The sequence below is a fragment of the Chanodichthys erythropterus genome, chromosome 11 (genome assembly GCF_024489055.1).
Source record: "Chanodichthys erythropterus isolate Z2021 chromosome 11, ASM2448905v1, whole genome shotgun sequence".
Taxonomy (NCBI): Eukaryota; Metazoa; Chordata; class Actinopteri; order Cypriniformes; family Xenocyprididae; genus Chanodichthys; species Chanodichthys erythropterus.
The window spans coordinates 44,268,530-44,296,159 of NC_090231.1; the positions used below are offsets into that span (position 1 = coordinate 44,268,530).

The window sequence follows — 27,630 nt, forward strand, 5'->3', positions numbered from 1 at the left end:
GAAGATGGCTACAGAACCAGAAAATATATGCTGCAGGGAGATAGAACAGGTATTAATTTATTTACATTTGTAATTGTTGCTGCACGCCAATATCCATCGTTCTACAGCTTCGTGTCGATGTGCTGGCCTTTGTATAAACAGCAATTTTGATGTCTTGTCTTTACAGAAAACATACAAAGTTTTTAATACAATATCTTTAATATATATATATATATATATATATATTTATATACACACGTGTGGATACTGTTGTGGCCAGTCTGCAGTGTCCTAAGATGATTCTGTTTTCTTCTCAAAAAAGCTCTGAGTCAGAAGTTCCAGGTCTCCAAAAGATATTCTTTATTGCCAGGCAACAAAGTGAGATGTCAGCTTCTCATCAGGCATCACATCTGATCTAAACAGAGCCAATGAGCTATCTTTTTCTTTTTGCTCCACCCTGGCGTTTTGCCACCATTATCTATGAATACCCCTCAGCTTTGGTTTTAATGGTGGCGGATCGCCAGCCGCTATATTTTTTAAAAAACATGTTTTAATGGTTTCTTTGGTACTTTCCACAACTTACTATTGTAATTTGCATTGAATACACTATATTTCATTTACGCTTGATGCTCTCTGTGCAGAAAACCCGGTGCTTTCCAGTGTTGTTCATACAAGCTATTCTCTACTGGTAATACGTTAATAATCAATGAATTTTCCCAACACATCCCCCCTTTGGGGCTCTCTTTAGCCCCACCTCTATGCCCTTATCCCAGAGCATGTCCTCATAGGTCAGCCTGTTTCCTTCTTCTTTCTTAGTGACCAAGAACAGTCACCCATCTTTTTCTACCAAGTGACCTTCCCATGGGGACACACTCCAGAGGAGAATGAGACCAAACATCTCCCCCCTTTGTTTGTCTAGAGAGGAGTAAAAGATCCCATCTCCCTACCTAAAACCTTCTTTTAGGGGGATACTTCTTCACATTTCAACTGATTCACAAGCTTTGGTTATATCAGTAGATTAATGCACTTCAGTGATTACACCATACAGTAATAGAATAATGGCAGTAGTAGAATGCACATATATATATATATATATATATATATATATATATATATATATATATATATAGTCCCACAATGCCAGAGGAACTCTCAGGCGCTTCCGGTGGCCTGGAGCGCTATCTGGGCTGCTCCACCGTTGCCAGAGGTACCTGGACCTGCCTAAGGTACTATCTGGAGTTGGGACTGACAGCGGGTTTTTAAACCACCAGTAGAGTCAGCCCTTGCTGCTAAGCACTGAGGTGCTCGTCGATCCTTCTTCTTTTCACCAGTGGAACGTGAGTGCACATTACATTCAAAAGTGAAATTTTTAGAGGTTAAATGATAAAAACAGAAAAACTTTCATATTCTTTTCTTTTTTAAGCGGGTTGCATCATCCCTCGGTGGTGTGCCGGATGATGGCCTGCTTCTGACCTTCATTCGTCCCCTCTCATTCTTTAAAGTGATATTTAATAGTGTGCAGGTATTCTATAATAATGGAAAAACAAAAATGAAAATAAAAATTGGAAGGGGGTTTATGCCAAAATAACAAACAAAACATCCACTTACTAACTGCCTACTCTACCCATTGTCTGAAATGCTTACTTGAGTTTTTGCCCCAAAAGAAAATACATGTTCTTGACTACCTCCCTCTCTATCAAAAACAGCATTAAATTCAGGGTCAAAAATAAAAAAGTGGCACCCCTTCCTTACACCCCAGTTAGGGATCTTTACGGGAATTCGTCCAGTTCATCCAGACCTGGACCTATTGGATACACTCCAGTTGTCGTGGTGCATCCAATGTCAACCCCAGATTGTTTTACAGACACATTCATCATCTGCTTAGCTGCTGCACCTGCCATCATTGATCTGAGAAAAGGTAACACACAACAGAACAACAGTACAAAAATTCCAATAGCAACTGCTATTATTACTCCCACCTTCCAGCATTTACAGTGACCTCTGTTCTCAGACTCTTTAGCTTCTTCATGGCTTTGGTAAAGGATCCATCAGGTGCTGTATTGTTTGGGATAAAGGTACAACAGTCAATTCCAAACATCACGCAATCCCCGCCTTTTTCCGCGAGTAACCAATTCAGCGCTTGTCTGTTCTGCCAGGTCATTTTACTGGTGTATTTCAATTGTTCTCCCAGAGCAATCAGAGCATAATCTGTGTAATTAATAAATCTCTGCTGATTATAGTAAATGTAGTTAATCCATTCAGCATTCTTATTTGGGGTTATCCAGACAAATATAGACTCAAATCCTGATTTCACTTCATCTTTTGCTTTAAATTCATGTGGTATGCCTCTAGGCTGGCCTATTGCGTCTATTATCACATTAGGATCTGGTTTGTATGCTCTTTTGGTTCTATGTCCGGGAGTTACATGCTGGCTTGGTGTTTCATCATCTGGGTCCCAATCAATCATTGTTACTTCTTGAGCTAGTCTTACTCTAGCACATATCCCTTTCCACCCTTTTGGTAAGGTGGCTCTTAGTCGTTTGCCTCCACAAATCCAAAAATGATCAGCAATTGCTTCATCTATTGCTTCAAATTGATCTATTATTGGGAAGGCTAGTGTGGCATTTTCACAGGCTTCTTTAGTTGTAATAAATGTCATGTTAATATTTACAGTAGCTGTAGCATATATTCCACTAAATGTTTTATGTACACCTGGTTTGTAATACATATCCCTATCCAAGTGCCAAATTATTCCACACTGTCCTTGAAAGGTTCCATAATCTACATCTCCTTTTGACTTGTTAAAACATTCATATATCAAAGTTCGGTCAAAAACATAGTTACTGGGAGTTTCTCTTCGCCTTAGATCAATTCTTACATCTAATTTTCTACATACATCTCCCCAATATTCTTGCTCATAGTACCTGTGATAGTATTTACTTCCCAGTAATGCCAGACACTCTGCAGGGCAATAAGGAGCAACTCGCCCTGATATATTTACACAGTGATTCGAGTAAAATCTGGCACAGTGTGCAAAGCTATATTCGTCAGGCACCACTGTTAACTTTTTCAAGGGAGATGGCGAACACAACAAACAAGTCTTTCTCTTTGATTGTTTGGCAGTATAGTCTGCCCACTTGTACCACTCATTGTGATGAGCAATGTCCATCAATTTTTCTTTGTGCATTTCTAAAGCCATATCATACCCTAATCCTTCATAGTCAGTGTTATTTAGGTCAGCATCTCGTTTCCTTATAGATCTATTTACAACAGTACCTTGAGTTGAATTAATCATTTTGAGTTGGATCACTTCCGATGATCTCCTCAAGGTCTTGAAGATTGAGGGTGGGAAAGTCTCCTGTGAGGTTGAGACCTGGGAGGTCACTGGCTGGGGATCCGCTGTCTGCAGTGGGCAGGTCAATACCTTGGAGTTCGGTGAGGAATCCATTTGGCTGAGGTTGTTCACTGGTGGAGGGTCCTGCCTCAGGAGATTGGTCACCTGACAGCTCTGGATCAGTGGTAGCTGATTCAGCAGGTACATCAGCAGCAGGATCAATGTCAAGACCCTCCTCCACAGCTTCACCTGCTTGTGGGGCGTCATCCTGTCCCCGCATCTCATCTTGTGTCTCAGGTTGCTCAGCTTCCCTAGAAGAAGGTTCAGCAACAACATTACTAGATCCCTCACCTGGATCCCCTGGCCCCTCCCCTTCTTGGGCATCTTGGTCTGCATCTTCTTCTGCATCCCCTGCCTCTTCTTCTCTCCGTCTCAGCCTTGGCACCCTAGTACAATGATTCAAATGATACCAAGTCGTTCTCCCTTCTACTTTGACTGCAGTTGGAGTTGCTCTTAAGGTCCTTCTCGCCTTGGCTCATTCAATCTTCTCCTAAAAACTCTCAAATAGACCTGATCTCCAGGAAGCACAGGACAGGGTGCCTCTTCCTCCTCTCTTGGCCCCCTATTTTGCTCCTGAGTATGTATGGCTTCATGTATGGCAGTCAATTGTCTCATATAGGCCCTTATTTCAGTCTCAAGCTGTTCTAGGGGCGGTCCTTCATACGGGCCTCTCAAATGGGGCGCAGGCATGAGTTTCCCTGTCAACATCTCATGGGGAGTCAGATTTGTCACTCTGTTAGTTTGCATGCGATAACTCATAAGGGCAAGGGGTAACGCATCTACCCAGTTAAGTTTTGTATCTGCACAAATCTTGTTGAGTTTGGCCTTGAGGGTGCCATTAGCACGCTCAACAATACCCTGGGAGGAAGGGTGGTAAATGCAGCCTAATCTCTGCTTGATTCGTAGCTGTTGTATTACTGTCTTTACTGTTCTTTGAATGAAGGCTGAGCCATTGTCAGAACTAATCTGGGATGGTATGCCAAATCTTGGGATGACCTCTCTGGTCAAGAATCTGATTACTGTCTTAGCTCCTTGATCTGCTGAGGGTTCTGCTTCCACCCATCTACTAAATCGGTCTATTATCACTAGCATGTATCTTTTCCCCCTTACAGATTTAATCATGTCCACATAATCTAGTACTAGGTGTTTGAAGGGTCCCTCTGGAACTGGTATTGAGCCTAGTGGTGTTGCTGTTCCTCTTCTAACATTGTTTTGTGCACAGACTTCACATTCACTTAAGTACTCATCTACTCTTTGTTGTATATAGGGTGACCAGAATCCCTGTCTTTTTATTTTCTTTAAGATCTCCCCCCTTGCGCAATGGGCAAACCCATGCGCATCCGTTATTAAAATGTTCAATAATGGGTTTGGAGCTATCATGAATCCTTCATGAGAGCGCCAAAGTCCATTAGCATCTCTTGTTGCCCCTCGTTGTTGCCATATTGCTACTTCATAAGGGGGTGCTCTGTTTTGCATTTCACTTATGTGCTCAAGAGTTGGAACCGGTTGGATTAAAACTGATGGTGCCATCACAGCCAACTGACACCCTGAGGCCTGTTTGGCAAAAGAGTCCGCAGCATTATTTCCTTTTATTACAAAATCATTACCTTTCTTATGTGCCTGACATTTAATGATAGCCAACCTTGTTGGGTACATCATAGCCGAAATCAATTTAGTAATTTAGTCTCCATGTTGGATTGGTGTTCCATCTCTCTTTTTGAACCCTCTTTGTTTCCATACTGCTCCAAATAAATGGCATACTCCATGTGCATATGCAGAGTCAGTATAGATGTTTGCTACTTGATCTTTTGCCAATAAACATGCCTCAGTAAGTGCCCGTAATTCTGTCAACTGTGCTGAGCATGGCTGTTCACAATGTTTGAGTAAGACCGGGAAAAAGTCATCTCCTTCTCATTTTACAACTGCAAATCCAGCATGGTTCCCCAAATGATCTCTAAAACATGATCCATCAACAAAATAGTCAACATTTGCATCAGAAATTGGAATTGATTCCAAATCTGGTTTCAATCGAGTGAAAGCCAGAGATTCTGTCACACACTCATGTGGGGTTCCTTCTCCCTCCAAAGGGATGAAGTTTGCTGGATTTGTTGTTGTACATCGTTTGATAGTAATGTCAGGATATGTTAACAGGCTAGAATACGTAAGGCATCTTGCCTGTGTCAAAACAAATCTTCCTTTTTCTAACAGTTCAGCCACCTTGTGGTGTGTATATATAATGACTGGGTAGCCCATTGTCACAGTGGATGCTTTGTCATAAGCAAAATATACAGCTGCTAAGCCTTGCTGATAGCATGGCGGGTAGCCTTGGGCTACACTATCCAATTTGGTACTATAGTAAGCAAGTGGCTGCTTTTTCCTGCCACTGCATGTCTCTTGCATTAGTACCGCTGAAGCATAGCCATCTTTTCTATCAGCAACATATAAATGAAATACCTTACCATAGTCTGGTGTAGCAAGTGCAGGAGCAGTTTGGAGCTCCTTTTTTAATGTTTCAAAGGCAATCAGTGCCTCAGTATCCCATACAAGTTTTGCTCTGAGATTTTGATGACCAGCTTGTTTCATCATCGCCCGTAATGGGGCTGTTTTTATTGCATATTCTTCAATCCAATCAGCACTAAACCCTGTCATACCTAAAAAGGTCATCATTTGGCCCACAGTTTGGGGCTGTGGTGCTTTGCTAATTCCTTCTAATTGGCTTGGAGAAATTGCTTTTGTCTGGTGAGCAATAATTCGGCCTAAATATTCTACTTGTGTCATACAATACTGTAACTTTTCTTTTGAGGCCTTGTGACCTCCTTCTGCTAATTTAGTGAGCACTTTGATGGAATCTTGATGGCACTGTTCCAATGTTGTTGAGCAGATTAATAAATCATCCACATATTGTATCAGTGTGCTATCCAGTCTCAGATCTTCCAAATCAACCTTTAATACTTGGTTAAATACATGTGGTGAGTGTTTGAACCCCTGGGGCATCCTGGTGTATGTATACTGTTTACCTTGGTAAGTGAAGGAAAAAAGGTGTCTGCTCTCTTCCGCTAGAGGAACGCTGAAAAACACAGAACAGAGATCAATAACTGTGAAGTAATTAGGAGCAGGTGGAACATTCGTCAACAACGTGTGTGGATTTGGGACCTCAGCAGGCCAATCTTCCACTACCTCATTCACTGCCCTTAGGTCATGGACTAACCTCCACTTTGACTTATTGGCTTTCTCAATAGGTAAAATGGGCGTGTTACAATAGCTAAGTGTTTCAATTAACACCCCTGCTTTAATTAACCCTTCAATTGTTTTCCTAATCCCTTCCACTGCTTCAGGCTTGAGTGGGTATTGTTGTTTCCTGGGTAACTGAACACCTGGCTTTGTCTTAATTCTCACTGGGTTGGCAGATTTTACTAAACCTACATCTGTATCATGTTTGGACCACAATTTTTGTGGTACTTTTTGTTCCATTTCCATCATCAATTCATCCAATTTGGAATTCAATTCTCTTTTCGTTTCCCTAGTTTCCACTATCATTTTTGGTATTCCCCTCATTTTAGTCTGACAGAGAATTTTAAGATACATCATATCTGTAGTTTGAAAGATAAATGGGTTTTCTGTGGCCTCCCATGCTTTCCCTTTTGCATGTAGCATCATTGGTCCTAAGTCCTCAGGTCAACATCCCTCACTTATGTACAGAGTAACATGTGGAGTTGAATTATCTACCTTAAACTAATCTTGGACAAACCTATTTTCTTCAATTTGTAAGGCTGCTCCCTTTGATCCCACTACTAAATACTCAGAGTTTAAGGGTATTTCCAGTTCTTTGGTCTGATCTAACCACTGTTTTTCTAGCTCAGGGTCTCTGGTAGGGTCATATCTCATTGTGCAATGAAATTCAGTTTCAGGTATGACTGGATTCTTAAGTTGTTCTTTTATATATTTTCCCCATTTGTTAATAGTTTCTCCTACTTCTTTTTCCAGATTCCCTAGCCAATATATATTTGCCTGTGGTTCTTGTGAGCTTTGTTCTTCTGTTACTACCATCTGTCTAATTCCCTTGTCATCTATATATATTCCTTCTGGAGAGCACCATATTTGTAGTTTCAGTTTGCATATTGCATCTCTTCCTAACAAATTAACTGGTGTCTGTTCTGATATTAGGACTGGAATCTTTATTTCAGAGTCTTTGACTTTTATGGTGACAGGGGCCGTCATTTGGATTAGCTGCGTTTGTCCCGAGAATCCTACTGTCTTGACATATTTGCCAGACTTGGGGAGATGAGAGGCATATTTTGGGCTTAGACAAGAGAAAGTGGCCCCCGTATAAAACATCATTGGCGTTATCTTGTCCTCCACTTTAACCTGCAGCATAGGTTCTTGATCAGCATCAGAAGATATCATTGGAAGCTTATTCTTCCCCGTAGGATTCTCTGGGCATCCCTAATATCCTTGATTCTTGTTATGTCCGAATTGGTTGCATCCCCAACACATTCCTGGAGGACCATTCTTCTGTTGACTGTTGAATTGTCTCCCTCTTCCTCTTCCTCTTTGCTGCTGTTCAGCTGGATTCCTGTTATTCTGTTGTTCAGGTAAGTAGATCACAATTGGTGCATTGGGTTTGTTGCACACCTCCTGCGGGTGCAGGCGTGTTCTGAGGGACTGGTGCTGGTACTGATGCTGGTGCTGCTGCCATTACTGGAGCCTGTGCTGGTGTCACAACTGAAGCTTGCATAGGTGGGCTTGACATGTTCACTGTGGCCATCACTGCAGTTTGGTCTTCACTACTCTTCAAGGTAGCTTGAACTTTTTTCTTTTTGCTGGCCAGGTCTTCTAGCTGTAGTTGAGTCAATTTTCTTTGCAGTTCTCTTTCTTGGTTCTTCGGTTTTTGTTCATTCTTCCTATATTGTTCCACTGCATGGGCCACATGGTCACAGAACTCCTTTGTTGTCTTTGAGTTCAGGCCCACTACATCTTCCAATCTTGCTTTCACTGCTGAGGGCATGGCTTCCACTATGGGAGTTCTGAAAAGTGTTGTCATCACTATGTCTCCCTCTGGATCCTTTTCCAGTTCTTCTTTCCATCTTCTTAATTGTTTCTGGATGTAGGAGGTAGGGTTCTCCATTTCTCCCAGCTGTTCTCCTTTCAGTAGCTTGGGATCCATTTGTGTCGGGTAGTGTTTCCTCAGTACTCTCCATATCATGAATCGGTACTGATCAAAGGTGGTGGCATCCTTCCTTGTTCCTCCTACTGCAGACTTCAAACCTGCATCCTCAAGGATCTCGTTGTTCTTGGCTCCTCCCACACTCTTTGCCAGTAGGGCCTTGATGTCTCCAATGGCCAGTATCTTTCCCATTGTTTCTGCTTCCAATAGTCGAATCCATTTTCCAGCTCCTTCATGTATGTCTGGTAGACGAGCCACAAGTCCTTCCAAGTCTTGTCCCGCCCAGGGCACGTATTGCGCCTGTTCCCCCTTAATCAGGATGGGGAGTTGCTTGTTCTTCTTTTGTAGTATAGGTACTTGGGATACAGGGGTCGTCATGTCATGTGTGACCTCCGGTTACAACATTGAGTTGTGTCCTCCTGGAGAGTATCTCCCTTGTGCTTGAAAGGGGTTTAGATCACCCCAATTCCCTGCCAGGTTTCCTATTTGGTATGGTGTTAGGATTGGCATGGACTCTGCAGGGGATATGAGTTCTTCACTGTTTCTCCACATTGGATCTTCTGGAGGTATTTTCTCAAGTCGAAGGGTTCCTGAGACCCTTCTATATTCCTCCTGTGAGCTGTTTCTTCTGTGTCTTCCTAAAGGGCTGGCTGAGTGTGCTCTTCTTCTTTGCCAATGTTCGTCCTCATCTTCCCCAAGGCTCCTTCTCAGGTGTTGAGCCCTTCTAGTCAGGCGTCTTTGTTGTTTTTCCAGGCTTAGCTTTTTGTTCAACTCATGATCCAATAAATCCACACTGCCACTTTCTTTCTGTTCTTGTGTCATGAGTTCATTGTCGTCATCTCTTCCAGCTCTGTTTAGCTCCTGTATGGCTTCTCCCATATAGAAATAGGGATTGTTCAATAATGGATTTCTTTTTCCTCCTCCTTTTCGTTCTTCTTCTTGTCTTTTTTGTTTTACATAGGAGCAGTCCATCAGTGGGTTCCTTTGTTCTTCTTCCCTTTGTTCTTGTTGTTGTTGTGTCTTTGTGTTCGCTGTTAGCCTTCTCTTCATTGGTACAGGCTTATTAGCTTTTCTCTGTCCATTGCTCTCTTGATAGCTTCCTTGCTCGTCATCTTTTTGGTGGGTGTGCTCCTCTTCTCTTTCTCTTATTTGTTGTTCTTCATCATCTTCTTCATCAGTTTCATCAATACTTAAATGTCCATCCACCTCTAATGTACCTCTTACCATAGGCATTTGCTTTTTTACTTCCTGATAGGGAGGTGCATAGGGAGGTGGGCGCTCTGCCTTTTCTTCCATTTTCTTTTTCTGCTCTTCCATTTGTTTCTTCTTGTGATCTTTTATTGCTTGCTGTATGAAGAGATCTAAAACCTCCTGCTCTTTTTGTCTCTTTTGTTCTCTTTTCTTAGTTTTGTCATGTGGTTTATGGTTCTTTATTAATGCTCTCATTTCTCTACACATTGCTACATCAAATGTTCCCTCTGCTGGCCATTTTGTTTTTAATTTTTTTGTCCTTTTTTCCCACTTTTTTGATAATTTCTTAATAATATCTCTACATATGGGGTATTGTGTTATTATTCGTTCTACTGGTATGTCTGTTTCTGGTGACTTCGAAGCCATTGTGTCTTAAGACCAATCTTTTACCTCTTTAACCCCAGTTAAATCATTTTCCAATTTAATTTTAATTCTTCACCGGATTAGTCAGACGAGGACCACTAAAAGTATCCGACCCCTGACCTTCACCGGACTGGCACTGGGTTGAGGACTTTAAAACAATAGTTTGATGGTCTTTCTTTTTCTCATGTATTTTAAAATTGCTTTTATTTGTACCTCAGTCAATGGCTTCGGAGTCACGTCTTCCAGATCCAGCCAACTGTAATTGTTGCGTTTCCAAATAATGTCTTCCCCCAAGCAGATCAATTCAAAACTCCAGAGCTCGTTCTCCTCAACTCTCCGGCCAATTGCTGTTATTCCTCCTGCCCAATATGAATAAGTGAGACATGGGGTTAAATTTGCATTAAATCCTCCTACTACTGTTATTGAAATTTGTAATTGTGTTTTGGGAAAGGTAATAAAATCCAATGGCTCAAACACTTCAATCAAACTTTCTCTTTCTCTAGTATTCAAAATCCTCCTCCCCTTCCTCCCCCTCTTTCGCTTCTGCTTCTCTGCTTGAAGGTCTGTCATCTTCCACAGTCACTGGCTGCTCCTCCACTTCCCTTTTGCCCCTCCTTATCTCCACCCACAAGTGATGTATGTTCTCTGGGTTGTTCCTTAGCACCACCGACACTGTCAGTTTTCCCACTGTCCAATTAGTGGTTGTGACACTTTTGACTCCTTTTGAATCCTGTCACTTCCCCACTGTACTGGCCTTGTGCATGTACTTACAATGATGTAAATGTTTTTTCAGTATAGTTGCTCCCCCCAAATCCTGAGGCCAACGATACCCAACATTTCTTTTCAAATATGGAATGAGAATTGGGTCTAATTCTATTTCTGCTGTTGTCAGCAATGTCTCCAGAAGTGTTGTTCTGGGATGGCAAAATTTAGCTAAATATGACCTTAGTTTTTCAAGCGTTACTTGCTTTTTAATTTCTTCACTCCAATTCACTAAAGGCCATTCCTTTTCAATCAATTTTGCATTGGTGACTTTTACCAAATCTCTCAGCAACTGTTCTTTTTTTCTGTTCAGTGAGTTCCCCTCTCTGCCCATTAATGTCTATATATTCAGTTTCAAGCCAAAAATTATTTCGTATCCCTTGGGACTCTTTTAATGCTTGTCTAAATTTGGTTTCTTCTCTTTCTAGCCTCAAATACTCCCTCATTCTATCCTTCTCATATTCTGAGACAAATAATTCAAACATGGATCCTGGCCAACTGTTGCTTCTTGGAAAGGAATCTCTCTGTTTCTGCTCTACTGCACACTCACACACGCACACACCTCTCTCCCCTCCTCAAGCTCACGGACACTTCAATGCGCACTCACACACCCGGGATTTCACTCACACTTCTTATACAATATACTTACAATACATTAACTTTTTTCTGATTTTTGTGACAGTGGGAAAACAATTCAGTCTTGTTTAATTATTTTATTTATCAACGGCTGTATTTCTTTATCTGGATCACAGCGTCTGCAATCTGGAAAATGTCCAAATAATCTGCAACACAAAGTCTTTGGAGTATTTTTTGTTCTCACATATATTTTCTCACATTTTACATTTCCATTTTTATTTTGATTCTCATTGTCCATTAATAAGCTTGTTTTCCCAATTCACAAAAATACCTTTAAATACTTTCATCAATTCTAAGCATACTTTTTCCTCAATGCAAATTATACAAAGCCAAAGAATTCTTCTATCCACCTTATTTTTATACACTTATTATACAACACAGTTACTGGGCTGCCCACTCTTCACAAGGCTTCCCTGACACACATCAAACAACAAACGCACTTCTGCGCACACACATTCCTCTGTGCCTCCTTCAGGCAGACAGAGATGCACTTCTGCATAAAACACTTCTAATGTAGCCAACTTCTGGCAAAACGCATTTCTGCGTGTAAAATACTACTTCTACAGCCAACTTCTGGCTAAACACACTTCTGCGTGTTAAATACCTCTAAAGCCAACTTCTGGCACAACGCACTTCTGCGTGTTAAATACTACTAATCTACGCATGTGCTATCTTCAAAGACCTGGAAATTGTTCCTCATTTAGTTATTCAAAATAAGTCATTTTAATCAATTTAAATTTAGGTTCGTTTGGCTGAGGTCTTATAGTTACCACCCAGGCACCAGCTCACAAGGGGTCATACAAAACAAATATAAGCAAAAGTGCTTACCTCTTTGTTTTGGAGCCTTTTTGTTTTGTAGGGCCTCCTGCAGCAGTCCCGCCGTGGGGGTCACCTCTGACCTCTCGCTGCTCCTGGCTGGGGCTCGCCAATTATGTTGTGGCCAGTCTGCAGTGTCCTAAGATGATTCTGTTTTCTTCTCAAAAAAGCTCTCAGAGTCAGAAGTTCCAGGTCTCCAAAAGATATTCTTTATTGCCAGGCAACAAAGTGAGATGTCAGCTTCTCATCAGGCATCACATCTGATCTAAACAGCGTTAATCAGCTCGTTTTATATGTTTTTCTTATCGTTACAGAGCCAATGAGCTATCTTTTTCTTTTTGCTCCACCCTGGCGTTTTGCCACCATTATCTATGAATACCCCTCAGCTTTGGTTTTAATGCTGGCGGATCGCCAGCCGCTATATTTTTTAAAAAACATGTTTTAATGGTTTCTTTGGTACTTTCCACAACTTACTATTGTAATTTGCATTGAATACACTTATATTTCATTTACGCTTGATGCTCTCTGTGCAGAAAACCCGGTGCTTTCCAGTGTTGTTCATACAAGCTATTCTCTACTGGTAATACGTTAATAATCAATGAATTTTCCCAACAATACACACTATAGAGCAAAGAGATGTGTTTTCTGTCAGTTTAAATCTAGACTAAAAACACATCTCTTTGCTCTTGCATACACATAACACATTATCAATACATTAACATTTTTCAAATCCGTTAAAGGATTGTTACGCTGCAATAATTAGGTCGGCCGGAACCGAGAACATTTCCTATAACACTAGATATACCTGTACATCAGAACAAGAATGGCATCTACGCTAATATCTGTCTCTCTGCTTATCCTGAGGTTTGCCGGGTGCTGGATCCAGGCCGTATCCAGGTCAGATGGAGAACCTGCGTCTGGACCTGACTACAACGTAGCCCAGGATCCCCGTATCCGCTTACATATATTTATATATAATCGATTTTTAATCTCTATAATAAAAATGTACAATTCAGATTTTGATCTCCATATACATTTACATATATATATCTTCCAAGGGGTTTTTTCCCTCCTAGGACTTTTTTCCCAGTGCTAGCACGCTGGGTTTTTCTCCTAGGTGGGTTTTTTCCACCCCTGGAAGTCAGCCGACATTGGCTTAATGTAGCACCATCTTGTATATGTTACATATTACCACGCTTGTTTGTACAGTTTTAACCACTTCCCTTTTTTTCTGTGCTTCTAATATGTAAAGCTGCTTTGAAACAATTACCAATTGTAAAAGCGCTATATAAATAAATTTGACTTGACTTGACTTGACTATACAAACAAGGTTTAAATTATATACACAGACATTCTACGACGACGACAACAACTTTAGACGCATTTGTTGTTGAATTGGCTGACATCGACTGAAATGACTATTTGCTCAAAAAACATTAAATACACTTAACTTACTTCTTCTAGAGGTGACGTTGGATCGCGAACAGTAGGCAACGATCCACACTTGAGGATTAACTTTGAAGCAAGACCTGCTTTGAATTGACCCTCGTTCTCAAAACAGTCAGTCAAAAAATGATTCGCGCAAACATAAACGTATTTTGGAATTTTGAGTGGCGCCTTTCCATCGTAAATAAAATCCATCCACTGCGTTTTCAGTGGCTCTGATTACGGAAGTAATTGAAAACGTAATCGGTTACTAATGTAACCTCGGTTCCCTGAGATACGGAACGAGTACTGCGTATAGGGAAAGGTCTCCTTTTTCCCCGTTACTGAAGCCTTTTTCAACAACGCAGTGTAACTGCATCGTCATTGGTTCACTCATAGACAAGTTGTTGAACCAATGACGGCGCGGCATAGCTGCACGATCTATGGCGACAGAGCGCGCAAATATTCCCGCCGAAATGGGCGGGGTTTAGGGCTATATAAGCGGGCGTTTCGCCATAGGATTTCAGGTCATTCGACTGAAGCGACGACACTGAAGCCACAGCCTCGTGGCACGGCATGTAACGCAGTACTCGTTCCGTATCTCAGGGAACCGAGGTTACGTTAGTAACCGAGTACGTTCCCTTTCGATACTTCACTCGTACTGCGCATGGGGAGCGAATTCAACCGCGCCATGTCACAGCAGGGAACGACTGGACTTGTCTTGGGCACCGTGAGGGAACCAGAGGACAAGTGAGAAGGCCGGAGCCGTCGAACCCTCGTTGCACTACAAAAAGGGAGTTAACTCCCAGAGTGGCATGAAGCGGAGCTCGATAGAGGCCGCTGGATCATACCGAGAGGACCCGAGCTTGTAAGGTCGGAACGTCCAAATGATAAAATCTGACAAAAGTAGACGGCGAGGACCAGCCAGCTGCCTCACAGATGTCTTTAATCGAAACTCCACTAGACCAGGCCCAACAGGAAGCCATTCCTCTAATAGAGTGAGCTCTAACTCCTATGGGGCAGTCGAGGCCCATAGAGGAGTAACAAAGAGCAATAGCGTCGACTATCCAACGTGAAAGATGTTGCTTTGAGACCGAAGACCCCTTGGTGCGGCCACCAAAGCAGATAAGAGCTGATCAGATTGCCGAAAAGGCTGTGATCGATCAACGTAGGTCCTTAATGCCCTGACAGGGCAGAGTAGTTCCAACTCTCGCTCGTCCGACGAGGGAGGAAGCGCTGAGAGGGAAATAACCTATGCTCTGAATGGAGTCGAGAGCACCTTAGGGACGTAGCCATGCCTAGGTTTCAAAACGACTTTGGAGTCGTTGGGCCCGAACTCAAGGCATGCAGGGCTCACGGAGAGGGCCTGCAAGTCACCAACTCGCTTAACTGATGCTAATGCAAGCAGCAGAGCGGTTTTGAGCGTCAGGGGCCTGAGGTCAGCTGAACGCAGTGGCTCAAAGGGAGGCCCTTTAAGAGCTCTGAGGACCAAAGAGAGGTCCCAGGTGGGAACAGTGAGAAGACGAGGAGGATTTAATCGCCTAGAACCTCTCATGAAACGCACCACGAGGTTGTTTCGTCCCACTGACTGGCCAGCGATAGGAGCGTGAAACGCTGCAATGGCTGCTACGTAAACTTTGAGCATTGAAGGGGTGCGACCCAGATTCAAATGCTCCTGGAGAAAAGACAGTATCGGAGATATGTCACACTCCACTGGGTCTATGTTGCGTGTAGAACACCAGTCAACAAAGACCGACCATTTCTGGGCGTAGAGGCGTCTTGTGGACGGAGCTCTCGCCTGAGAAATGGTATTCAGCACGTCCCCGGGGAGGTTGGCAGGCTCCCGTCGAGGGACCAGAGGTGCAGAGCCCAGAGTTCTGGCTGGGGATGCCAAATCGTCCTGTTCGCCTGAGAGAGGAGGTCCCGTCTCAGGGGGATCGGCCACGGAGCTTTTGTGGAAAGCCTGAACAGCTCTGAGGACCAAACTTGGCTCCTCCAGAGCGGGGCCACCAGGAGGACTCTGTGCTCGTCTTCCCTGATTCGTCTGATGACCTGTGGGATCAGAGCGATCGGGGGAAAAGCGTAAAGGAGGGTGCTGGGCCAGACATGGGCCAGCGCATCCTCCTCCTTCGAGAAATAAATTGGGCAGTGAGAGTTGCCTTCTGAAGCGAAGAGGTCTACCTCTACCTTTCCGAAGAACTCCCAGATCATGAGAACCGTCTGGGGGTGGAGCATCCACTCATCTGAGGGGACATTGCTCCGAGATAGCATGTCTGCTCCCAAGTTTGTTCTCCCGGGTATGTGAGTCGCCCTGAGCGACTGAAACCTCGGTGATGCCCATTCCAGAAGACGCTTCGCCAGAGCGCATAAGCGGCTGGACGAAAGATCGCCCTGGTGATTTATGTATGACACCACTGTCATGCTGTCCGACTGGACTAAGACGTGGCGCCCTGTCAGGTGTGCCTGGAACGCATGAAGGGCTCGAATCACTGCCAACATCTCGAGGCAGTTGATGTGCAGATGGCATTCCTCGTCCCTCGCAAAGAGCGCCCCAACTTGTGTTGGACGCATCCGTTGAAAGCACCGTCCTTCTGGACACTGCCTGTAGGGGTACCCCTTGGCTGAACCATACAGGGTTCATCCAGGGTTTCAGAGCTGCCAAACAGGCCTGATTGACCCTGAGACGCAGGCGGCCGTGCCGCCAGGCATGAGGAGGGACCCGGAACTTCAACCAGTACTGCAGAGGCCGCATCCGAAGAAGGCCGAGCTGCAGAACCGGGGAGGCAGAAGCCATCAGCCCTAGCATCCTCTGGAAAAACTTCAGAGGGAAATAGGCTCTGTTCCTGACCGATGCCGCGAGCTGCTGAATGGCCAGAGCGCGCTCTGGAGATACTACAGCCGTCATACGGACTGAGTCGAAAACTGCACGCAGGAATGTTATACGCTGGCTGGGGAGCAGTGAGCTCTTGGCAAAGTTGACCCTGAGACCCAGGCACTCCAAGTGGCTGAGTAACACGGATCTGTGATGCTCCAGCTCGGCTCGTGACTGGGCTAGAATGAGCCAGTCGTCGAGGTAATTGAGTACCCGGATTCCCATCTGTCTCAGTGGGGAAAGCGCCGCGTTCATGCACTTGGTAAAAGTGCGAGGAGCTAGGGACAGTCCGAATGGAAGGACCATATATTTCTAAGCCACACCCTCGAACGCGAATCTCAAGAATCGCATGTGATGGGGGGCTATCTGGATGTGAAAGTATGCATCTTTTAGGTCCAGCGAGCAGAACCAGTCCCCGGGGCAAACCTGCGCGAGGATCTGCTTCAGCGTTAGCATCTTGAACTTCCGTCTCATGAGGGAGAGGTTCAAGAGCCTGAGATCTAAGATGGGTCTGAGACCGCCATCTTTTTTGGGAACTAGAAAATAACGGCTGTAGAACCCCGAATTGCTCTCTGAGGGGGAGACTATTTCTATAGCTCCTTTCCTCAGAAGAGACATGACTTCGGCTCGGAGGACATGAACGTCGTCTGTGTTGACTGAAGTCTGAAGCACCCCGCTGAAGCGCGGGGGCCTTCGGGCGAACTGAAGCGAGTAGCCTCGACTTATGGTTCCCAGAACCCAGCTTGACACTCCGGGGATGGCCCGCCAGGCCTCGGCCTGCGTGACAAGGGGCTGAATGGTATCGGGTGACGGGCCGCCAATCGGGGGCCCGTGCACCGGAGAGAGTGGAAGAGGAACTTCGCTCTTTCTTAGAGAAGGTAGAATATTCATAGTGTTCGCCATAAGAATTGCGTTTTGCATGGACGCAGCACTGGGCCCAGTTAGCACAACACTGAACATATCTCCTACGCCCGGAGCTGAACGAGGCAGAGGGGGGGTGGAACGAAAGAGCTTTTGGGGTGGTCCGGCTGTGGCGAGACTTTGCCCCATCCTCTTCCTTCCTGAAATATCAGGAGGGCTTAGGCCGGGGTCCCTGACATTGCCTCGGGATGGAGGAGCGCTTACGATGGCGCTGTTCCTTGGGTGGTGCTGCCTGAGAGGTAGAGGGGGCAGGTTTGTTCTGCTGAGCTGGCACAGACTTGGGGCGGCTGGAAGCAGACGTGGAGCTAGGGCGTTTAGGCAGGAAGTGTCGCATAGCCTGAGACGACTCTTGTGCTGCAGTAAAACGCTCCGTAAAGCCCTCTACTGCTGGCCCGAAGAGACCAGAAAGAGAGACCGGGGCATCCAAAAAGGCCATCTTGTCCATCTCCTTAATCTCGTTCAGGTTGAGCCACAAATGGCGCTCAAGCACGACCAGGCTGGCCACGGATCGTCCAATAGCCTGAGCTGTGGCTTTTGTGGCACGCAGGGCTAAGTCAGTGGCGCTGCGGAGGTCACGGAAGGCAGGTGCATCGACGCCGGACTCATCCAGAGAACGGAGGAGCTTCGCTTGAAACAACTGGAGAATAGCCATGGCGTGCAGCGCTGAGGCAGCCTGGCAGCCAGGGGAGAAGTGGTCCCGCAGGGCTTGGATGGAAGGGCCCTCTTAGTTTTCCAACCCACAGCCGTGGGGGGACAGAGGTGAGCCGCCACCGCTTCGTCCAGGGGCGGTAGATGCTCGTAACCCTTCTCTTCAGAGCATTCCACAGAGGTGAGAGCTGAATAATTCGTAGTACATAGGCGGGCAGAATACGGGGCGCGCCACGACTTCGTCAGCTCGTTGTGAACCTCTGGGAAAAACGGCGCGGTGCGTTGACGAGGGGCTTGGCGGGAACCATTCACTGAAGAAGGCGATCCGCGAGCGCAGAGAGGCGAGACTCATGTTCTCACAGTGAGAACACGAGGTCCCGGTGAGCGCGGCCTCTGCATGGGGTCTGCCCAGGCAGCCGACGCACACACCGTGACCGTCGTCGTCATGCAGAGGGGCTCTGCATGTGCCACACGAGTGGCGCGGCATTTGTAACAACGCCGCCGCCGTGAAAACGCCGTTTGAGGACTCTTTTAGAGCGGCGAGGGCCACTAGAGCAGTGAAAACCGCTGTTGGAAAGCTCTTTTAGAGCGGCAATAAACCGCGGGAAAATCGCTCTTTTAGGCGCGCCGGATGGCGGCAGGAGACGGGCTGGCAGGCGGCCGGAAGCGGGAAGCGGGCGGCTCGAGACGGCACTCGAGGCAGCAGTCGACGAGGGCGCCGGCGCTTCTTCCTCGGCGAGCTCAGCAGTCCACTGCGGGAGCCTCTTCGACGGCGGCGAGAGCTTCTTTCCAGGCGAGCTTCTTCCAGGCGGCGAAGGCTTCAGCCGGAGATCAGCGAGGAGCGATGTGAAGTCGTCGCTGAAGGAGAGAGAACTGAAATCCTATGGCGAAACACTCGCTTATATATACCCTAAACCCCGCCCATTTCGGCGGGAATATTCACGCGCTCTGTCACCATAGGTCGCGCGGCTATGCCGCGCCGTCATTGGTTCAACAACTTGTCTATGAGTGAACCAATGACGATGCAGTTACACTGCGTTATTGAAAAAGGCTTCAGTAACGGGGAGAAAGGAGACCTTTCCCCATACGCAGTACGAGTGAAGTATCGAAAGGGAACTACTATGTTCATTATTACATCCCACAACAGAACACTTATGTTTCTTAGGAGACATTACCGGCTGTCGTTGAAACAATGGAGGATGGTTGACAGATCACCGAGGGCGGGGTCTATGCCAAAACCAGATTGTCAATCAAACCACGTGGGTGGGGCTTAGCGCAATTCTACGTCACAGTGAGAGCAATTTTAGAACAGGGCGTTCTGAGACAGTGCTTTTGAATTATTGAGATTGTAACAAAACCACTGGGTGGATTTTTCTCATTCTAGGGTGGTTTTGCTCACACACTGCCAACACACATTTATGGTCAAACACCATGTAAAAGTGAATTTTGCATAATAGGTGCCCTTTAAATTTTAAATTAGAGTAAATTAAATTCATTTAATTTCAGTTTGTTGCCAATGTAACAAGTTTTTTAAGGTTTTCATTATTTATATTTTATTTTATTTCACTGAAAATTATTTTTATTAGTTTTAGTTAACAATAGCAACACTGTTAAGTGTGTACTATTTTTAATTAGTTATTTCCTAGCTGTGTTTTCTGCTTATTTTGTGATATTATTGACTAAGGAGACACTTTTGCTCTCCATTTAAGCAAAGTGAGTTTCAAATAAAGTTCATAAAAGCATTTATATGATAGTGTCATCATGCATAAATGCAGTAAAATGAGCTTGCGTTACCTGTTTGACTGAAGTTTGTTTCCTCTGTACAGCAGGAGATTTTGTACCAGTATCCGGTGTCTGAGGCTTCAGCCCAGCTGAAGGCGGTAAGAGGGATTTTCCTGACACTCTGTGACATGCTGGAGAACGTCACAGGTGGACAGATAGTCAGGTGAGACGCTGGGTTCGTAATGATGTTAGTGGATGTCCATGAACAGCGTTTATCAATATCAGGATTTTAGGTTAATGTAATCTGAATGTAATGGTGTTGGTAAGATTTTTTGATGTTTTTTGAAAGACATCTCTTCTGCTCACCAAGGCTGCATTTATTTGGTCAAAGATACAGAAAAAAAATTAAATAAAAAATCATTACTCCAATCGTCAGTGTCACATGATCCTTCAGAAATCATTGTAATATGCTGATTTGCTGCTCAAGAAACATTTATGATTATCAATACTGAAAACTGTTGTGCTGCTTAATATTTTTGTTTTTTTAGGATTCTTTGATGAATAGAAAGTTCAAAAGAACAGCATTTATTTGAAATAGAAATCTTATGTAACATTACAAATGTCCTTACTGTCACTTTTGATACATTTAATGCATTCTTCTTACTGAATAAAAGTATTAATTTCTTTAAAAAAAAAAAAAAAATAGAAAAATCTCACTGACCCCAAACTTTTGAACAGTAGTGTATGAAGGAAGTATTTAGTGTAGGTGCTGTAAATGGTCAAGCTTCTGTCTTTTTGCCTTTACTAGTTCATTTTAAGTCCTGCTCTGTCTTTTGCATTTTACAATAGTTTTAATGCAGTATATCATGTCACATGTCCTCTGTTTCTCCCACAGTTCCTCTCTGTGGCTCAAGCAGCAGTTGGTTCATGTGGGCTACTGGAAGGAAGGATCAAATCTTCTGGTCATCGCTGTACCTGCCAGCAGGTAATTCTCATCTTTATAATCATCCCGCCTGCCAACAGGCAACTGTAATCTAGATAATAACTATGATAACTGTCATTATAATCAGCTCAGCTCATAAAACTGAAGGATAATCTCTATAATCATCCTGTCTGCAAACGAGGATCTGTAATTTAGATAATAACCCCAGTGATTGTAATTGGTATTGATCCTTATAATCAGCTCTGATGATCTTTGAATTCATCCTACCCACCGACAGTTCCCTTTCTCAATAATAATCAATAATCTCAGTAACCTGATCCATAATCCCAGATGTTCAGCTTGTTCATGACCTTAGATGTTTATTGCTTCACAATGAATAATGACTGAAGAATGATGTCTCTCAAGCCCCCGATACACTCAATTTCTTTTTCATTCTATGCTTAGGGGTAAAAAGATGTTGATAGATGATAGATGAATATGTAAATATGTGTTGTGTGCTTTCCTCTCAAAAACAAAATAAATACACAACAATACCGACAGCAGTCAGAAAACAGTAAAGAAACCATCTGATCCTAGTGATGTGGATGTTTGCACCAACTCTGCAATTCCAGTCACATTGCCTTTATTTATACAGAACCTTATACAATGGATTGCTTTAAAGCAGCAGGATGTTTCTCAATCTTCTCCCTGGTTCAGTAATGAGTGCACTATCCAGTGACACAAACCGCAGAATATCAGCTCTCATGTCTTTTAAAGTCTCTCAAATAATGCTCCGAAATGCTTTTAGAAAAATGTTAATTTAATTTAATTTGATTTCATTTGATTTATTTTTTTATTATTATTTTATAAAATATAAAATAAAATAAGAGGTGGAAAGATGAAAAATATACTATTATTATTATTATTATTATTACATTTTAATTTATTTACATTGTTTAGTTTAATTTAATTTTTTTTTAACCTTTCCACCTCTTATTTTATTTCTAGTTTTAGCATAGTTTTTGTTTTTCTCTCAATTTGTTAATGCTGATTTTCATTCAGTTTTCTCTTTTGGGTAAATCTGAGATGTTTACATTTGTTTAGTTCTCAGTTTAGTTTCTGTTTTTGTCCTGCAGAGTTCCTCTGTTGTATCTGCAAACTATGATTGAGGGAATTGTCCGAACACTCAAGGTCATGTATGGCTCTCTTGACAGGTGTGCATTTCTATATTTTTCTTGAGAGCTTTATGTAACTGTACACTGTACACTGTCTCTTCAAATATTCTTTGAAGTTGTAAATAAAACAAAGATTATTGGTGTACATTTTACAAGAAAATTTGTTTTTCTACTTCAAAATTTCACATTTAATTCAATGTGTTACTTGGTGTTTTTTGTAATTATTAGTGAAATTTACTCACAATTTCTGAGTGCAAATTATGGAAATCCTACACCAAATGTTTTTAGTATAGATGATAGATATTTCATAAACCAGATGATCAGTGTACAAAGGCTGTCTTTGTGAACTCTGTCTCTCTTCAGCGGGTTCTGTGAGGTGGAGAACGTTCCTCGTCTGGATCACTTCTTCTGCCTCTTCTTTCAGCAGCTCATCCAGCCCTCCCGTTTGATTGACAGCTCCAGACCCCCCACCCCCGACATCTCAGGGACCCTCTTCTTAGACGGGTTACCTGCCGTCCGCTGGCTCACTTTACCAGCAGACATAAAGGTGGGACTACTAGATGACTAGTTAAAGGGATAGTTCACCCCAAAAAAATTTTGTCATTAATTACTCACCCTCATGTCATTCTACAACCGTAAGAACTTCGTTCATCTTCAGAACATAAATTAAGATATTTTTGATAAAATCTGATGGCTCAGTGAGGCCTCCATTGACAGCAAGACAATTAACACTTTCAGTGTCCAGAAAGCTACTTAAGCCATATTTAAACAGTTCATATGACTACAGTGGTTCAACCTTAATGTTATGAAGTGATGAGAATACTTTTTGTGCACCCAAAAAAAACATTCAACAATATCTAGTGATGGGCGATTTCAAAACACTGCTTCATGAAGCTTCAAAGCTTTACGAATCTTTTGTTTCTAATCAGTGGTTCGGAACATGTATCAAACTGGTATCCAACTGCCAAAGTCACGTGATTTCAGTAAACGAGGCATTGTTACGTCATTGGTGTTTTGAAATTTCAGTGGTTCACCACTGGGGGGCGTGACTTTGGCAGTTTGATAAACATTCCGAACCACTGATTTGAAACAAAAGATTTGAAGGTCTTAGGGGTGTGGAATGACATGAGGGTGAGTAATTAATAACAGAATTTTCATTTTGTGGGTTTACTAACCCTTTAATAGCTATATTTTCATCCAAAGTTACGTAATTTAACTTGTGCACAATATTGGAATATTGCATAAAACATTTGCGAATAAAGCACTGCTTACATCACCTTTTGGGAAATAAACCATCCGCTGGGTCACTTTACCATTTTGGATTCCTGTCTGTTTTACAAGGTGAGTCTTGAACCTCCTGAAGCTGCATGTTATCATGTTTGTGTCTCTCAGTGTCACATCTAGAAAGCGTTACACTGCTGCTGTCAGTAAGTAATTGAAATTTAATCATCCTTGTAAAAGAGTCTTGTTCTGGTTTAATATTTGAAATGAGTCTGACAGAATGGTGTCATGTTATCTTGAGATTAGATGCTGGTGTTTGGGAATGCAATCTTTGCTTCTGGGAGGTCATCATACCCAAACGTTTTGATGAAAAACTTTGGCTCAGGCATTTCAGAATGGCCAAACCAACATTTGAGACACTGTGATGCGATTAGTCCACTGGTTAGTCCAGTTATCCAATCACATCCACTGTTGAGGCAAAGTCACGTGAGTTTGTTGTTGAACATCGAGAGATTTATTCTGTAAATTTGTTTAGTTTATGTGCATGTCTTCTTGTTGGTAAAAAAAAGATCAGTTTTTCATGCAAATTTTTGGAATTTATGTGCATCTTGGTGTGTCCATCCAGCATTTTTTATGGTACAGTATATCCCAAAATTTGCATAAAAATAGGTAGATGGAAATATAGCTGATGCATGAGCTATAACTAAATGTCTCAAATAATGTTTCACATACATTAGTTTAAAGGAATATTTCACCCAAACATGACAATTCTGTCATCATTTACTCACTCTCATGTTGATCCAAATCTATATGTTATGTTTTTTGGTGAACATCCTCATGCAGCTGGTACAGTTGTGGGCACATTAATAAAGGACACATCGCCTCAGGTTTTTATCATGTTTTGACTGTTTCTCCAGGTTGAAGTGGACACTATCCTCTCAGACTTTGAGTCGTCAGACTTTGGTGACATGGTAAGATGAGTTATTGTGCTCAGATATCTGGCTAGAATGTCATGTCTTTTTAATGTCATAACTCTATAACTATGGAGAAAGGTGGTGTTACGTCATGAATTTAAGGAATAAAATTATAATGGGTCTTTATGATTTGATGTCAATATTGTTATTGTTAAAGGATTACTAAAACTTAATAAAAAAATATATATAGACATTTTTTTTTTTATAAAACAACTGCCAAAAACAACAAAATGACTAAAACTTTAACTAAAATATAAACGAAAACAGAAGATGTTCAAAATATTAACAAAAACAATAATAGTATATCAATGATCCTAAATTAACTCTGGTAAAAAGATGTGGCCTGTATACACTAATCCTTCTGTTCTCTCATTGGTCAGTCTGAAGATTTTTTCGGCATGAGGCGTCTGTACGTCATTTTGGGCTCCTGTCTGTTTTACAAGGTGAGTCTTGAACCTCCTGAAGCTGCATGTTATCATGTTTGTGTCTCTCAGTGTCACATTTGGAAAGCGTTACACTGCTGCTGTCAGTAAGTAATTGAAATCATGCGTGTAAAAGAGTCTCATTCAGGTTTATTATTTGAAATGAGTCTGACAGAAGGGTGACATGCTACTTCATGTGAATACAGCTGTCAGCTGAAGATACTGTTTTGATTGTAAATGATGATGTGAAGAGGATTGATTGGTTATTAAGTCTACAACTGTTGCTCCTTTAACCCTGTAATAGTAGTCAGAAAAATTATTTGGTAACACTTTACTTAAAGCCTTTATAAATATAATGCATTATGAAAGTATTTTTATTGCATTGACTGTGCTATGTAATGCACTATGCGATCTCATGAATAATTGTAATGACAGCTATAATACATTATAGTACTTGAACACACCTTTAGAATGTATAATGCATTAAAACACAAGACAAACAACCAGTTTCAGATGTAACAAGGAATTTGCAAATATTATAATGGATTTTAACTTTGGTTACAATTATTTATGAAAATATATAATGCATTATAGCATACATTATTAATACCTTTATAATGCATTATACAGTTTTAAGTAACCATTTTTATTTATTTTTTATTTTTGGGAAATGTAACAGTTTCTTGAAACTTTAGACAAAATATATATATATTTTTTTAAGTTAGAACGTGTGTGGGTTTTTTTTTTTTTTTTGATGAGTATCATATTTGAAACATCGGGCTTGGTTGGCTCATAGGAGCTAAAATTTCATTTTATTCAAAGGCCCAAACTGAGCAAAAATGTGCGATTTGGTGCAGATGCTGATATTTATATGACCAAAAAATAAGATGAAGTGCTGAAAGCTTTAATATAAATTATTGAGATCTTTATAACAGTATAGCAGATATCTACATAAAATGCATATGAATACGAGATGTCACTCTATATCTGCCAATAATATGTCTTAGTAAGATATTTAAATGCTTAGTTTCATGATCAAAAGCTCTGTAGTTTTAAAACATGTAATGCAGTGCAATACAATGATGATTGAGAGATGAACAAATAAACCTTCCTCAAAAGCCTGATGATCATTTGAACATGATTTTCTAAAAATTGATGTATAGATAATCAAGCAAACCTAAGTTGCTTCAGTCCAGTATGTGTTCATCTTGAAATATTAATAGCAATATAAAAGTTATTCTTAAGTTTACTTTATAAAAATCAGTAAAAGTTTCACAACATAAAGACACGTGAACCACGAGTTGATGGGAGAAGTTTTTTACAAGTACACTAAAAGGCCTTTTACTTGCTAAAAAAGTATGAACTATCAATCAGACAACAGAAGGTATTTAGTAGATTGTGCGACAGCAAATTTTTGTACATGTTGATCATTTAGAGGCCTTAGAAATGTATCAAATATGACACAATAGGGTTAAAATCTCAAAGATATTCAGTTTTTTCACTACAGACTACTGAGATACTTGTTGGCAGTGTTATGCCAGGTCTTCCCTATATTTTCATTGTCACAATTAATTTTTACACTACTGATTATCCAGAACACAGATCTGTACTTCTCCATCTGTCTGGCAGGGATATCTCATAGCGAACCACCTGCCTAAAGAAAACCTTCTGGACGTGTGTTTGTACTGTCAGCATTACTGTCTGCTGCCGCTGGCGTCCGAGCAGCGTGTGGGACAACTAGTGGTGTGGAGGGAGGTGTTTCCGCAGCGGAGAGCCCAGCTCAACCTCGGATACTGCCAGCCACACGGACGACACTTCCTGCTCATTGTTGGACTGGTGAGACATTTACAGTGTTACAGATTACAAATAAACACTGTTCTTTTGATCCTTCTCTTCATCTATCATTAAAAAAATGTATATGAAGCAGCACAACTGTTTTCAACATTGATAATAATCAGAAATGTTTCTTGAGCAGCAAATCATCATATTAGAATGATTTCTGATGGATCATGTGAAGACTGGAGTAATGATGCTGAAAATTCAGCTTTGATCACAGGAATAAATTACATTTTAAAGTATTTTACAATAGAAACCAGTTGTTTTAAATTGTAATAATATTTCACAATTTTACTGTATCTTTGATCATAAAAATGCAGCCTTGCTGAGCATAAGATACTTCTTTAAAAAAACATGAGAAAATCTTACCGACACTAACTAAAATTTTGAACAGTGGTGTACTTGTTTACCAAAGCCAATATAATTTAAGAAATGTATCAACCCTAATTCATACTCAAACCAAAAACCTGCTACTAGATCAGCAAGTTGTGATTGATGGTGCTGGTGTATGGATTTAATCATGGACTGACAGGAAAATGGAAATATTGTGTGAAAACATTTTTACTTGTACAGAACTGTTCAAAATTTTGGGATCTGTAAGATTTTTTTTGGCTGTATTTTTGTTGAAACTGATAAAAAAAAAAATATGTTCAGGATTCTTTAATGAATAGAAAGTTCAAAAACAGCATTTATTTGAAATATAAAGTTTTGTAACATTATAGAAATTTTTATTGTCACTTGATCGAAATAATGCGTTCTTGCTGAATAAAGTCTTGTTCATGCATATAATCAATGATGAAGCACCATTGCACTGTATTTTATGATGTTATTTTACTGTTTTAATCGTTTTATTTTAGTTTGTTAAGTAATATGTCTTTTATATATCTTTATATATCCTGTAAAACACATTGGTCAATTTTGGTTGTATTTAATGGTTCTATATAAATAAAATTGACGTTGACATTGACATTCATACCAAGTATGATAACTAAAAAGAAAACCATAAAGATATCTATATTACCGGCGACACCAATGCACGATAACATCTGTTTATTTTAATTGCAGTCTTCACTTTTGACATTATAGTTGATATCGTATAGTTGTGGACAGGGCTTGACATTAACACC

At 41.8% G+C, this 27,630-nt stretch overlaps 1 protein-coding gene across 1 annotated transcript in view; it reads left to right on the top strand.

The window, feature by feature from the left end:
- Window positions 1-27,630, top strand: part of intu (inturned planar cell polarity protein) — a 65,211-nt gene that overhangs the window by 26,000 nt on the left and 11,581 nt on the right. The window contains exons 5-11 of the mRNA XM_067399880.1: window positions 20,058-20,176; window positions 20,849-20,938; window positions 22,012-22,089; window positions 22,414-22,597; window positions 24,189-24,242; window positions 24,626-24,688; window positions 26,297-26,503. Coding sequence (XP_067255981.1) covers window positions 20,058-20,176; window positions 20,849-20,938; window positions 22,012-22,089; window positions 22,414-22,597; window positions 24,189-24,242; window positions 24,626-24,688; window positions 26,297-26,503 — 795 coding nt within the window. The remainder of the gene's footprint in view (window positions 1-20,057; window positions 20,177-20,848; window positions 20,939-22,011; window positions 22,090-22,413; window positions 22,598-24,188; window positions 24,243-24,625; window positions 24,689-26,296; window positions 26,504-27,630) is intronic.